Source organism: Parasteatoda tepidariorum, chromosome 12 (assembly GCF_982258835.1).
Source record: "Parasteatoda tepidariorum strain Cologne lab strain chromosome 12, Ptep-v5.0, whole genome shotgun sequence".
In the NCBI taxonomy this organism is placed as follows: Eukaryota; Metazoa; Arthropoda; class Arachnida; order Araneae; family Theridiidae; genus Parasteatoda; species Parasteatoda tepidariorum.
The window spans coordinates 36108038-36124132 of NC_141766.1; the positions used below are offsets into that span (position 1 = coordinate 36108038).

General features: G+C 27.9%; 1 protein-coding gene across 4 annotated transcripts in view; it reads left to right on the forward strand.

Moving 5' to 3' along the window:
• LOC107455121 (putative receptor-type tyrosine-protein phosphatase mosPTP-1) overlaps window positions 1-16095 on the forward strand; it is a 135026-nt gene that overhangs the window by 63218 nt on the left and 55713 nt on the right. For all 4 annotated transcript variants that reach the window (XM_016072582.4, XM_016072580.4, XM_016072579.4 and 1 more), the window contains exon 3: window positions 3971-4094. In XM_016072582.4, the coding sequence (XP_015928068.2) occupies window positions 3971-4094 (124 nt within the window). The remainder of the gene's footprint in view (window positions 1-3970; window positions 4095-16095) is intronic.

Consider the following 16095-nt stretch of genomic DNA (forward strand, 5'->3'; position numbering starts at 1 on the left):
TATAAGTTATTAAAATCTCGTATTCGAATATTTAGCGTAGAGTTTTTAACTCTTTTCAGAATGGCTTGATAAATGGTTATATTATGTGTTTCATTTCTCAGATTTGCTATTGTGTAATAATTTAAAATAGTATTTAATTTTTATGTTTTATTTCTCAGATTTGCTATTGTGTAATAATTTAAAATAGTATTTAATTTTTATTATAACTAGGAAAGAATAAACATCGTGTTCAAAGTCGTTTTAAAGCATATTGTATTTTTGAATGAAAGGAATTTATGTTAGTATGCATGGCATTAAAAATTAAAATTTCTATTTAATATTGCATTCTGAATCACACGCTTTTATTTTAAGACACATATCTGTTTTATAATAGATTAAAATAATTTTAATTTAAAAAACAATTCTTTGTGGTACAAGAAGAAAAAAAGTCTGATGAAATGACCATACTGTATGATAATGACATTTCTGGTAAGAAAATAACAACGTAATTCTGGTAAACAGAATCAAAAAAATTCGGTATTCAAACCGTACATTTGCTAATTTTTCCGTTCATATGGCTATGGTTTATCGGAAATTCTGGGTTTCGAAATCATAGTTTTTCTTTACATACTTTTAGCAAAAGAATTTTAGCTGAATTAAAAAGGAAATTTAACCGAATAAAGGGTTTTTATGACATGCTCTAAGGTATAATGATAAAATTACTAAATTTTCTAAATATGTATCATTCATCTATGTTTTTAACAGTTAAAAAGCTTAGAGATACGAACTGTATTTGAAGTAAATTGTTACAGTTTTATTCATTCTATAACTTAACATCAATGTAAGTTTAAAAACCTCTATGTTAATTTTTTGAAAAATATTTGCTTATAATGTGTGGACATATGTTTACGGTAATACATTGTTAAAGTCATTGCTAAGTATTGAACTAAATAATATTCATTAACAACAGGGAACAATTTTTTTTTTATTTTTGTTTTCTGTTGCATGAAATAAAAGATCTTAAATACATTCGTATTGCTGATTTAAAATCTGCAATCGTTTTCCTTTCTCCGAGCTATATTTATTTTTTTAACTGATATTTTTAATCTATTTTTTGCCAAAATATACCAGTTTAAAAACCTACTGTAAAACAGAGGGTCGCATAAATGTTGCAGCAAACTTCTAGGGAAGTCAGGGAACGCCATCAGGATTACATTTGTATAGGAACCATGCCGGAAAATATTGTCACACGCCGTTAGAGGTGCTTCCTTATTATGAACTGTATCTTCGTGTGCTTTTGAACAAGTCATAATAGGGGCAACGCCCCTAGACGCTTACGATGACATTTCTGGGCTTGCGTTTCGAAGCCATTTTAATTCTATGTGCCCCAGTTCCCCTAAAAGTTTGTCGCAACATTTACGTTACCGTCTATTTCAGATTACGCTTTTAACTTTGCACATTTCGACGAAAATAAGCTAATAATGTCTTTAAAAAAATAGGGCTTTAGGAGCAAAACTAATTTCTGATTTGAAATCCCCCCATCTAAATTAGGTAAGATCAAGTATAAATGCAACAAAAAATTTATTCCCCAGTATAATTCAAGTAAGCATCATTATCACAATAATTTTGTCTTCTTAGACACTTGATTACATTATAATACAGTTAAATGGAACCATGATTTAACTTTATATATTGATAAGAATGCATATTTTGTTCTGGTAGTGCATTGTTTCAAAATACCAGCATTATGGTGAAAGCATTAACTTAATAAAATTTTGTAGGTGTCGAAAGTTTGAAATTTCGTTTAAACAAATAAAAATGTATATTTAAAAATTCATATTGTTTATTTAAAAATTCATTTACTATTGAAAGAAAACATTCTAAATTGACTGTTTCTGTTAAATGTAGTCATCAATAAAAAGAATAACGTGTAAGGGAAAGGAAATTTCATATAGTCGATGAGTCATCAGTGTTCTGGTACGCTGTCTATAAAATGTTATGTCCCCATTTCCTGTAAACAGCTCCACGCTCTGCTCGCTACCCCCAAATTATAGTCATGTAATAGCTCTCTTAACTAAATCGATAGAAACTTTCCTACAAGTCAGCACGCCTAGAATCGCTTGAAAGAAGAAAAGTGCTCCCTAGCCCTCGTGAAATTATCCTATAACGGTCCCTTTCTCTGAAGAACGTAAAGCCAAATAATCTATCGAAAAGGAAAAATGTTTTTCATAAAAAGATATTACTATCCATTTGAAGTTTATGATATTTTTACCCATATCACATTTTGAAATTACCCATTTTGCTGAGTAGGGCAATAATTCATTTCGAATGTAAGTTATTTAAATTTAAAACAGTTCAATCTGCTTTTAAAAAACTGATTCATAAAACCGTGGGATTTTGTAAGGAATATTTTTTATAGGCTTACATGACACCACACATTCTGAGTTGAACCATAAAATTATACATAGACCCTTACTTTCTTGCAAATTTGTTGCAATTTTAATAAGGTGTTAAAATAAATTGAACCATAATATTGTGTAATAATGGACTAATTTGTTGCAATTTTAATAAGGTGTTAAAATAAATTGAACCATAATATTGTGTAATCATGGACTAACTCGTTTGTATGGTTCAATCTGATACTTAACTGTGATTACAACAAACTGTCCCGATTTGGTTCAAATGGATTTAAAATGTGACTTTTATGGTTCGTAATGTATCAAAATCTTTAACTTTACATACATAACTAAAATGTAGTACTTCATAATAATTCATTTTTCCCCTATAATATTGACATTTTTGATGCCTGTTGTCATTTATATTTGCTATTACCTAATGAGGTGTTAAAAAGGAAGTGTTAAACTTGCATGTGTTAAACTAATGAGGTGTTAAACTTGTATACGACCGAGGAAGTCTTGTCTCCTACATTTCATAACATTACATTATGCGGTTCGTGTTAATACCTTTTAAGTAATAAGGATGGAAAATTCTATTTCTTAGTTTGAGGCGCGGAGAAAAAAATTCTGGTAAAATTACCGTTCTCTATAGTAATGACTTTTCCAGTAAAAAAAAATTTATTAAATTAAATAAAATAAACATATTTTTTTTTTTAATTAAACCGAATTATACCAAATATAATTTTTCCATTCATATGGTAATGGTTTGCCGGTAATTCTGTTTTTCAAAATTATAATTCTTGTTACCACACATTTAATAAAAAATGCAAACTGTAGAGAGTAAATTTAACAGTAAAAATGTGTTTTATGCCATGCTCGAGGTATCATGATAAAATAACCAAATTTTACCACATTCAGCTAATTTTATTATATATTATAAAACCATATTTTATTGTTAATTTTACCAAAATTATTACTGATGGGCTTTGGTAAAAAGCACCGAAGTTTTTGGTGTTCCCAAAGCTGTTAAACTAATACTTAACCATTCTTTCTAAGACTATATATAAGGAATTGACTGCATGAGAACAATTTAAATGAAAAGTAATGGTTATTTTAAAAAAATATTTCAAAAAATCAAATATAGTATTCATTTACACATCTTCTTTTATTATTTACAGGAATATTCAGAATAATAATCTGATTTTTCACTTAAAAATTATTCATTAGTTTTACTATATAGCATCATGATATTTTGGTTCATTGCATTCTTAATATATTGCTCAGTATGTCCTTTATTAATAAGTAAATTCTTATGTTTAAAAAAAATCAAATATAGCTTTCGTTGTATATATACTTTTATTATTTGTAGGAAAAATTCGAAGAATAATCTGATTTTTCCATTAAAAATTAATCGATTGTTTTACTATGTAACATTAACAACTATGATTCATTATACTCATAATATATTGCTCAGTATATGCTTTATTAAGTATATTCTTCGCTAAAAGTACATTCTTTGTTAAAAATATATTCTTTATTAATAAGTATATTTATTTAAAGTATATTCTTTATTAATTACAGTATATTCGTTTCAGATGTTCCTGATCCTCCAGGAATGCCACTGATCATGAGTTTTACATCTCGTTCAGTTAACTTGTCCTGGGCTCCAAGTATTGACAATCACCACAGCGCTATTATACACTACATTATTCATGTCAGGTAAGTGTCAAAATGACTATAATATAAAACAGTTGGCATACAAACATAATTCAAATGAAGATCTGTGTTTGTATATTAAAGGTGATTTTGAGAAAAAATGAATTTCATGGTTTGAGATTTTTCAGGAGCGAGCATTCAATTGACAATAAAAATATACACAGATGGCACAAGTTTTTTTTTTACATACCCTTAAAACTTCAAAACAAAATATATAATTTTTGACGTAATTTTTAAAATCGGGTTGGACAAGAACCGATTTTTCTTCAAAATTCCTCCCCAATTAATATTTCCTCATTAGTATATATTATAATTTTCTTCATTATAATTTTCCTTGTGCTTTTTGTCTACGTGGAGACGCGATTTTACAATCCAGTGGGGTTTAACGACCAGCTGTCCTGTTTTGCATTTTCTTAAATAAAAGTAATTAATTCCTAACTTTTTCTTAAATTAGGTAAAGTTTTTAAAATAAATAAAAGAGTGCATTATAATTGCGACCAACTACGACGAAGAGAAAAGTCTCCAAAAAAGAGAACGTGAAGGCCGCTGGATTGAAGATTAGCTGTGGGGACAGAATCCGTTTTTCCCAGCATGGCCCATCTTTAATGTGTAATAACTCTAGGGGAGAACCGACATTCTACGTTATTAATTTGTCAAAACTTAGTAACTTTTAAAATACAGCAGATATAGAACAACAGATATACAGCAGACAAAATACAACACCAATATATTCAAAGAACTCTTTTTACGATAATTGTAAAATAATGTGGAAGCAACATCAAGGGCGACAATATGCAAATTTGAAAGACATTCAGTCGTTTCGGTACTATAAGCGATGCTAAATACCATCATCTGAGCTCGGACAAAGAATGACGGGAAGCTGATGATGGTACTTACTTGTAGTACCGAAACGTCCTAGACATATTATAAGAATTTTTAGAATTCTTTCAATGCATGTGTTTTTTTTCTTTCTAAAATACTCAAGTTGACAATTATAAAATATATAAAAAATTAAAGAAAGAAAAGGAAAAAAAAGAATTGCTCTAAAATCCGACGTCTGTTGATGATAGTTCCCAAAAAGACGAAATTTCTTCATATTTTCTTTTCTTTTCAAATAAATCTTAAGTTTTTCCTGGAAGGGGAGAAAGAGATCGAAATTAATTATTTGGCTTGAGAAAGTGAGTTTTTCTTTCTCACCGTACACACGACTATTTTCCCAAAGCGATAAAAGTATGGAATGACTTTGCATTTCACAGATAAACATAACATCAATGACAAAAAAAAAGAAGAAAAAAGATCGATAATACTATACATTCAAGGTATTAAAATTGTGCATAATGCGTGAATTGTTACTTTAAAGGATTTAAACTGGAATGGGAACTTTTTCACGTTTGTTTTGTTCTAAAATGATGGACTTATTACGGCACGTTACTGTCTGTTCATTAACTTGAAAGAAAAAAAAAACTGATTGGGTAAACTTTCTGAATTTTTTTTTTCTGATACAGGGTTCTGATCAACTTATTTATAAAATTTAGTTTGATTTTAAATTTTACGAATTGAAATTTCTTTGTCTTCCCGGGTTACTTGAGCCATTTTGTTGGGTAAATTGTAAAAATGCCCGGATCAAATTACACACCCACATTGTAAAAATGTCCGGATCGATTACACACCCACATTGTAAAAATGTCCGGATCAAATTACACACCCAAATCAGATCAATGATACACACCCAAAGTGCCGGTACTTTATACCGAATTTGATCCGGAATTTTTTACAGTGTACATTATTAAGTCGAATTTAGCAACGTTGTTTTGAGTTTGATTGCTAACTTTCATACCATCAGTTGCATGTTTTAGTACAATTTTGGATCATTTATAATATGTATGTTATTTATCAACATAATGTGTCTGTTTTAAAAGTAAGCTTTTAAACCTTGACTTACATTTAAGATAATGTTATCGTAAAGGTATACGTTTAATAACTTTAATTACCTATTCCTTGATTTTAAGTTGAACTCCCTATAAATATTTTTAAAAACAACTTCAAACAGTACTTTAATGGTTGGTTTACTTCATTGATTATATTTCCATTAATATTTTTTTCTGTATTTTAAATTCATTGTTGTTTCCTGTATGGGATAAAAAAAATTATCAAACGTTTTCCAAAAAACTATGGATTTTAATATTATAGACATTGTTGCTACTGTATAGCCTGTAGTAATCAATAGAGAACGTTCATTTGAACTTGTTAACTGAACTTTAATCATAAATTAAATAGCTTGAACTTTTTAGCGTTAACTAAATAGGCAAAAGAATAAAAATTTAAAAAATAAATAATTCTGCAATTTTATTTTTATGAAAGCAGTTGTTTTGAGCATTTAATTTAACTTTTTGTTACTCTAACTTCATTAAATATAGGCTAAATATCGAATTCCTACCGCCAGCTTTAGTTACCCCACATTAAGGGGTAACTAACTTTAGACATATCTTTCCTTTAATATGCATATTTTGGAAAACGTACGTTAATACTTGTAAACATAAAGTGTAATTGTCATCCAAGATTTACAACAATTGATCCATCTTGGAAGTTCTTGAAATAGCTGATATCTTAAAATGAATAGTGGCTTAAGTTACTCGGAATGGCATTACCAATTCTATGACATTCATTGAATGTTATTGAGTAATAGCAATTCGATGTTCTATCATTCAATACCAATTGCATCGAAAGATTTATGCGTTTTCCTATGAGGACAGATGATTGCTGTTACTAGAATTTGCTTTCGGGACCCACGAGAGTTTTCGATACCATTTTCGAAATTGACGTGGTTATACTCGGGATAAATAATTGCTTTTGTTACTGATATCGATATTAGTAAATCACAAGTGTTTCAGCAATCGTGCAATACAGAATTATGGCTCTTTTACTCATTCCATTTTGTGTGTTTGATATTTATTTCTTAAAATATCTCTTCATTTTGGGAGTATTTAATCTTTAATTTTTCAATATACTCATTTATATTATATAATATTAACGAAGTGCTAGTGTTTCAGAAATCGAGTAATTCAGATTTATGTTTCTTTTACCCATTCCATTTCATATGTTTGATATTTGTTATTATGGCAGTATTTGATCTTTACTTTTTCAATGTACTCATTATATCATATTAGCAAATCGCTAGTGTTTCATAAATCGCTTAATTCAGATTTATGTTTCTTTTACCCATTCCATTTCATATTTTTGATATTTGTTATTATGGCAGTATTTGAACTTTACTTTTTCAATGTACTCATTAGATCATATTAGCAAATCGCTAGTGTTTCAGAAATCGCTTAATTCAGATTTATGTTTCTTTTACCCATTCCATTTCATATGTTTGATATTCATTTGTCGAAATATCGCTTTAATCTGGCAGTATTTGATCTTAAATTTTTCAATATACTCATGCAACTGATATAATGTTAGTAAATCACTAGAGTTTCAGCAATCGCGTAATTCAGAATTATGGCTCTTCTACACATTCCATTCCATGTGTTTAATACTTATTTCTTAAAATATCGCTTCATTTTGGCTATTTTTAATCTTTAATTTTTCAATATACTCATTAAAAAAATTAAATAAGTGAAATAGAAGAAAACTTTTAAACTTTCTATTTCTTTTCTTTCTATTTCTTTCCGTTCGTTTTATTTCCATGTTAATTAGTTTAGATTTATTTAAAATTATAGAGAACAGATTTTATTTGGTCTGCTAAAATATCACTTATCTGTAATCGATAATGTCAAATATTTAATTAAATGAAAAACTGGCAAAAGACACGTAAATAACTTTAAATAAGTTCTTCTAATAAAAATCTAGTCAATTTTAACATATCTGAGATAACGCTTAAATTATCGAGTGTCCTAGAGTAGAACATAAAAATTATGCTATTAATTATTTTACATTAAAGTATCTTTTTCATGGCGAAATTAATTAATCTGGAATGTCGGGGAATATAAACGCGAAATTTCAAATAGATTAAACTAGAAATTTTCTTCTGCTATTTAACTAGAAAGCGATAAGTTTTCATTTTGTATGATTTAAGTTAGTAAACAAATATTTATTTATTATTTTTTTTTTGGTTTGTGATTGCATAAATTTTGAAAATATTGCTGGCATAGACATTATTCATTCTATTTTGAAAGATCCTCAATTTTGGTCTGGTTAGATGCCCTTTTGATAAATGAGAACTACTTGGATCAATAAACTCAACCTTAGTTACATATTTTTCTTCCTTTTCCGAAAAACGTTTTCTTTTCTTCGCACGTTCACAAGTAAAAATAAAATTTCAAGAATCATTTAGAACTATTTTTAGTTTCTCATATGTTATGCAAATTATTAGAAACGACAATTTGTTCGATTGCTTTATGATTTCATTTTTTTCTTATTCTGAACGGAGAAAAACTCTGATAAAATTACCGTACTTTATGGTAATGACATTTTTCGTAAAAAAAAACAACAACATAATTCTGGTTAATAGAACAAAAATATCCGATATTTAAACCATTTATTTGGATATTTTTCTGCACACACGGTAATGGTTAACCGGAAATCCTGGTTTTTCAGATTATAGTTTTTATAACCACACATTTAGTAAAAATACTGAACTAAAATTAAATTTACGCGAATAAAGGTTTTTTATTCCGTACTCTAAGATGTTTTGATAAAATTGCCAAATCTTACCACATTTACCAAATTTTATCACATATTATAACACCCTATTTTATTGTTAATTTTACCAAAATCATTACCAAAAGGTACTTCGGTAAAAATTACCGAGCATTTTGGTGTTCCTATAAAACCAGAAACATGGTAAAGTTTACCATATTCAGGTAGTTTTGATCATGTTTTTTCTTAGTGTACCTACACTTGAAGGATATTGTATAATATTACCTTGAACCACAATACGGTGCAAATTTAACAACCTTTACAAATTAAATTTTATTTTAAACCTTTGCACCAATTAAGGTTGAAACACATTTAAACCATATTATAGTTCAATACGTTCCAAAATTTATGGCAATGTACGGCGCAGAGAACCAATTTCTGTCCGTAGTTCAGCGGAAGACTACTTTTTTACTTCAAATTTACACGTGGATCAGTTTTAAATATTCTCGTCAGTTAAAACAAAATATAGGTATATTAGTCGCATCCTGATTTAACGGATTTATCAGGGTCCAAAATTGTATTCGCTATTTCGAGGTTATTCTTAATAGTGGGATAGAAACAAAAAATTAAAAAAAATCTGCATTCAGCTTAGGGAGCAGCCCTACTATGCAACTAGAACGAGAATGACCCGAACTAGAAATTCTACAATATTTATTCATCAGTTAAAAATACGGCAAATTTTAGATGCATCAGTTAACCCACTTATGAGCCTTGAAATCTCACTTTTAAGAAACTATTTTCAATTATATTTTTAGAAACTTTGATTCCACTGTTGTAATGTTGAAATATTAATCATTCAGAAAGTAATCTTTGTATCATTGGGCACTGTGTAATTTGCTGCTGAACTCTTGAGCAATTTGCAGGGAAGAAAACCATTTGATGTTTTTAAATTGTTAACTGGAAGACGGATGAGGCATTGATAAGTAATATATATATATATATATATATATATATATATATATATATATATATATATATATATATATATATATATATATATATATATATATATATATATATATATATATATATATATATATATATATATATATATATATATATATATATATATATATATATATATATATATATATATATATATATATATATATATATATATATATATATATATATATATATGTGGGAGAGTCGGGTAGCCCAGCCCACTTGAAGAGTATTGCTTATATTTCTGTATAATATTGAGTAATAATCAATATTTTTGTATGTTTCTTTTGTTTTATCATCTAATTAAAATAATGCAAAGAGAATAAACCAAAAAAGAATAGTTTAACTAAAAAAAATAGAAATTTAAAAAAACATGTTTTTCAGCTCTTTTCATAATGTGTCGGGTAGCCCGCCCAGTAACAAAATTATGTTTTTTGACTGTTTTTTCAGGTGTAAGTGAAAATGACCAATGTATTGACAATAGATAAACCTCATTTATCATTTTTATCACAAAATGCAACCGATTTTTCTTAATTTCATGACTACTGTAATCAACATATTTTCAAAACTATTGTTTACCATGTTACTAGCAGCATAAATACTTGAAACTTTGAAAGTAATCTTTTTTTAATATAACAATTAATGTCCGATGGCCCATTGACTTGAAAAATATTCTATACATATGAAATTGACAGCGGGCTGGGGTACCTGACAATCTCCTATATATATATGTATAAGATATCAAAATGTGTGAAAAAATGTTGTTTAAAAAAATTTAAATTTCGTCAAAAGAGCCAAATATAGTTTCGCGACTGTTGAAATGATCCGTTAGTTTGGGATTTATTCTTAGTTAATATAGATTTCGGCTAGCATTCTGATTGAGGAAAAAGATAAATTTGTACTGAAAAGACGTCAGTGCAGGACAAAAGAGAGACAATGGCTTGACGAACGCACGAGTTTGTCCCTAAGTTGCACTCCGATTTCTTCGTCAATCATTTTTTTGACTATTGTTGTCACGACGATCGCTTCATTGGCATATTTTTCTTTTTTCCAAAACTGCATTTCTTGCTTACACCGGTAATTGTCGAGATTCAGCATGAAATGACGAAAGGGTTGTAAATAAAAAATAAATGTATTTCTTTTTAAAAATTAAACATTCGCTGCTGGCATTTTCCGTTGTAGAAGCGAAATGATGATGTCAACACCTATGAAACTAGTGATTTTGATATTTTTTGAATTTAGACTATAAGGGTAACTTACGGTGCGTAAAGTTAAAAAAAAGTGGACCACCCTGAATAACTTAAAAATATAATTTTTTTAAAATTCAATTCCTCAGGAACTATTCAATCGATTTCGCTCAAAATTTGTGTTTTGAAATGTAAAATTGCATTCTTCAAAATAGTGTAAAAATATTGTATAACTTACAATTTAAATGTTTTCCTACCTTTGTTAAATAAAATAATAAAAAATAATAAATATTCACTAAAAGCTATCTTGTGTCTGAGATTATCTTTGGATAAACGAATTATATAATTGGGTTCAAAATTTTTTCAATTCCCCTAAAAAATTCTCGAGGTATGGTGAAATACACAAAAAGTAAAATTAACATTAAGGGAACCAAACTGTGGACCGTTCTTCTGACCAAACTAGTGTGACCACATTTCCCAGATTACGGGTACCCTTATATTTTTGGAGAAAAGAAATCCGAATCCGTCGGAAAAAAAGGTATATTTATTCAGAGAAAGTACATTTTTTGTGCATGATTTCGTGACTTAAAATATCGTCTGAACAAATTAATTAGCATATTTGAGATCATCCCTTTGAACCATTAAGATTGAATCCTGAAACGTAACGATTCGATCATTAGATCAAAAATTATTCAAATTAATCCGCGTTTTTTTTTCACACTATGCACATTTTAAAATGTAAATTTTTTCATTGAGTTTTTCTTGGTTTTTGTTCTTAAATGTCAAAAATTTATTTTTAATTTTTTACCAATAGGCAAGATGAAATCGTGATTATATTTTAAAGACTAATATTCTTTCGTCATTTGAAATGTAAGTAAAAGTTTCCAAACAATGAATTCATTCAATTAAAAGTCCTTGTTTTCAAACAAACAGGAAATGGTTGTTTCAAAGCTATTTCTCATGTTATTTTATCCGTGACTTACGTAAAAATTGTTTCAGAGGAATCTCAAAACGGAACATAAAATTGCCATTAAAAATGATCATTTAATTAAATCAAGAATGCATCGAAATGATTGAAAGTTACTTTGAAATTTTCTTCCCTTCTAAAAGATTTTCCAACAATATTAATTTATCGAATATGAATTCAATTGATTTTGTTTCTACGAAAGTTAAATTGAAAATTGTTTTAAAATGATGTAATTCAACTTAATTTTCTCAACAAATGATGTTTGGAAAATTTGGTACGAAATAATCGAAATGTTAATGAATTTCATCTTAATGTTTGGAACGAGTAAATTAGATTGTTTAATTTGAAAACTACTAACTGAAAATATTCTTTAAATCTATAATTCCCAACTCAAATTCATTTTAATTAAATTTGAGAGCCGCAATAAAAACTTTGATCAGTTTGTTGAAAAGATTTTAAAGAAAACGAAAACTAACCATTAAAAAAGATGGGCTCCCTTCTTAAAGAATAAGGGGTTTTTAGTTACAGTTATTAAGAAAAAAAGTTAGTTATAAACCATCCAAAAATGAAGTCACGTTTAGAGGAAGGGGTTTGTAACACTGTGACTGTTTTTAACACTGGAAAGAGACGAGTGATAAGATGCATGAAATCCCAAATTTTGGTTAAAATAAAAATTAAAAATGCAGATTAAATACCTTTTGTATTGTATATTTGTTTTAATTTTTTTTGTATTTACTTTAATTTATAAAAGATAAAAATGCTGTTTCCTTTTAATGATTTTGTTTTCTTTTCTCATTGGTATTATTTTGCACAAAAAAAGAAGAAAAAAATTGACGATGAATAAGGCTTAAATTGGTTCAATTTCAAAATTTGAAATTGAAATTATATCTTCTTGAGTCTTTATACTTTTAAGAAGAAAAAAAAAGGGTCAATTTCTAACAATTCGAACAATTTTAAAAGAGAAACTGAAACGAATATCAAAATAATATTCAAGTCTCAAAATACTACTGTTTTCAATTGCTCTTTTAAATTAATATTTTTAACTATTGTATATTAATCATGATTTTTACTGTAAACCTTAATCTTTCTAACAATATATACATAAAATAAGCACAGATATAATCATATTTATTGTTATACTTTCAAATGCCATTAAAAAATAAATAAAATCTGAAACAAGATTTATATCCGTGATTGCTAAGCCGTTGATCGTTATTGAACATTCCGGACATTTTACGGAGATCGTGTTAACGATCCGGTTGGGTAACATTGATTTCGCTACTGTGTTGACAAATGTAAATGCAATACTATTTATATGTTAGTACTATCTGCTTATGTAGTGACAAAATAAGAGTAAGGTATGGTGAAGTGTTTCACTTAGTGACAAAAGGGTAAGATTAAGGAAAGAGTCCCCCTTTGGATCACTCAGTGAGTGAAAAAATATGACATATTTTTATGGACACAGCACTATACTTAATATACATATTTCATATAACTTTTAGATGAGTCCTTTTCTGGTGTTAATATGATTAATTTGAACACGTATTTCGGTCGTGTGATTATGACTTTCAATACTTTTCAATACTCATCAAATCAAGTGACAGTTGAAATTTGTCATTTAAGAACTACATAAAAACTTATTAGACATATAAGAATGGTCTTTTTTGGTACAGGATGAAAAAGAATTAAATGATCTAGTTGCAAAATTTTTGATTCGATAGCTTTCTAGTCACTTAAACTAGATTTTTTTTTCTTTTTTTTTACAATCTGTCTATACCGTTAGTTTGTAGTAAAGTGAAATTTACAAAGTTCCTTTTAATTCTATGATCCTGTAAATTCCCCTGAAGAAAAAAGTAAATTTTAAACATATGCAAGAATATAGGAAAATGCAATTAGTTTCCTTCTAATCAAATGCATAGTACTGCATATTTTATAAATATTCTGTAATGTTACATTTTTATAACCGTTACAGATTTACTTATTTACTTTGAAACATTTTATTTATGAATTCACATTTTATTTAATCAATTATTTTAAGAGTTTAAGAAATTTACTTCAATAAATTTTTTTAGGCATTCAAATCTAGTGCTCCCAATCCCTTGACAGCCTTACAATTTTTTGAAGTAAATAACTGCTGAACCACTGCAGTTTAAGTGAAATACTTCCTAGGTTCAAGTGGTAAGAACATAAAAAAAAATATTACAGGTTTATCCGTGCATTTTTAAACTTCAATTATTTTAAATATTCACATTTTATTTAAATCATTATTTTAAGCGTTCAAATTTACGCCAATAAATTTTTCTAAGCATTCAAATTTTGTGCTCTCAATTCTTTGAAAGCCTTGCAATTTTTTGAAATAAATAACTGTTGTATCACTGCAGTTTAAGTGAAGTACTTTCTAGGTTCAAGTGGTAAGAACATAAAACAAACATTACAGTTTTTTTCCGTTCAGGATCTTTTTAAACGTTATTTGTTTTCTTGCAACCATAGGCAGAATAAATGAAGCAAAAAAAGAAGAAAAAATTGCTCTCAGGAAGAAAAAAGGCATAAAAATAAAACGTATTTCCTATTGGTTTCTAGTTTACTGATTTCTACCTTGAACATGAAGATAAATATAGTCCTAACTTTTACTTAGCAAAATAAAAGTGTTCGAGATGCGTTTTTTCATTACCTATCTTTGTTTCCAAAATAAATGGCTATATACTTTCGACAATGGCCTGACATTTACCAAGCACTTACTTGGATAAAAGTTACTATTCGATAGAAGTAAGTGTTCAAGTAGAAAATCGTCAGTAATATTGAGATCTTCAGATAGAATCTTTATTTCTAGAATCCACTGGCTCTTAAGCAAAATGGTATTAAATGATGGCGTAATGCATGAGTGTTTACATTCCGGCTCTCAAGAACTTTTTTTCTTTTCTTGTCTCAATGATTGTGATTTTTTTTCCTTCCACTTTTAGTGCTTACTTCAGCTTCCCGAACAAACTGCTATTCTTCAGTTTTTATAAAGTGTTGTTTGCTTTCCATTTTATGAATTCTAGATTTGAAGGTAAAATTTGAAGTACAGATGCAAAGATATAATAGAAATAAATACGATACAGAAGTAAATACGATGTAGAATTAATTACGATATAGAATTAAATTAGAAAACTACATCATTTTCCTTTTTAAAATAAGTTTTAATTATTTGATTTTCAACTTTTGAACAACACTGTAAAAAAGTTTCAGATCGCGATGAACCGTAATAATAAGCTTTTAAATAAGCTGTGACTTTAATAAGGTGTCAAGTTGGACCAAATTATCGTCTTTCATAAACTAACTTTTTATTATTTAATTGTCAACTCTTAATCTAAACTGTAAAAAATTTTGGATCGCGTTAAAACATTTTATCAATTAAATATGCTGCGACTTTAATAACGTGCCAAATTAAACCACATCATCATCCTTATTATACTTGATGGCATGATACTGTAGTTCAACTTGACAGGGAATACTGTTCATTTAAATACCTTATTAAGATTGCAACAAATGTGTAACTGTTCACGTTACTATTATGATTCCACATTGAATACCAATATTTTTGAAATGGTAATTCTAAATAAAATTGTAAAGAAGTATGTAATTTTTAACATAGCACATGAACAGTGCGCAAAATAAATAAATAAAAGCTGACTACCCTGAATAACGTTTGATCTTCACGTTCTGATATTCAATTTTAAATGTTCGAAACGGTGGCTTCAAATATGCTAATCAATTAATGCCGATGAAATTTAAATTATGAAATCAGACACTAAAACGTACTTTCTCTGAATAAACATACCATTTTTTTCAAGACAGATTCGGATTTCTGACACCCGGGGAGGGGGGTAGCTGCAATCCGAGAAATATGGTGCCACTAGTATGGTCAAGAGAGCGGTCCAAAGTTAGACCCCTTCATGTTAATTTTACTTTTTGCGTATTTTAACATATCTCGAAAACTTTTTAAGCGTATTGAAAATTTTTTGCACATGATTAAAAAATTCGTTTATCTAAAGATAATTTCATGCAAAATATAACTTTTAGCAAATATTTATTACTTTGTTTTGTAATAGTCGAAAACATTTTGAATTTTGAAGTTTACAATTTTTGGCATTATTTTAAAGAAAGAAATTATAAATGGCAAAATATAATATTTAAGCGAAATTGGTCGAATAGTTTCTGAGAA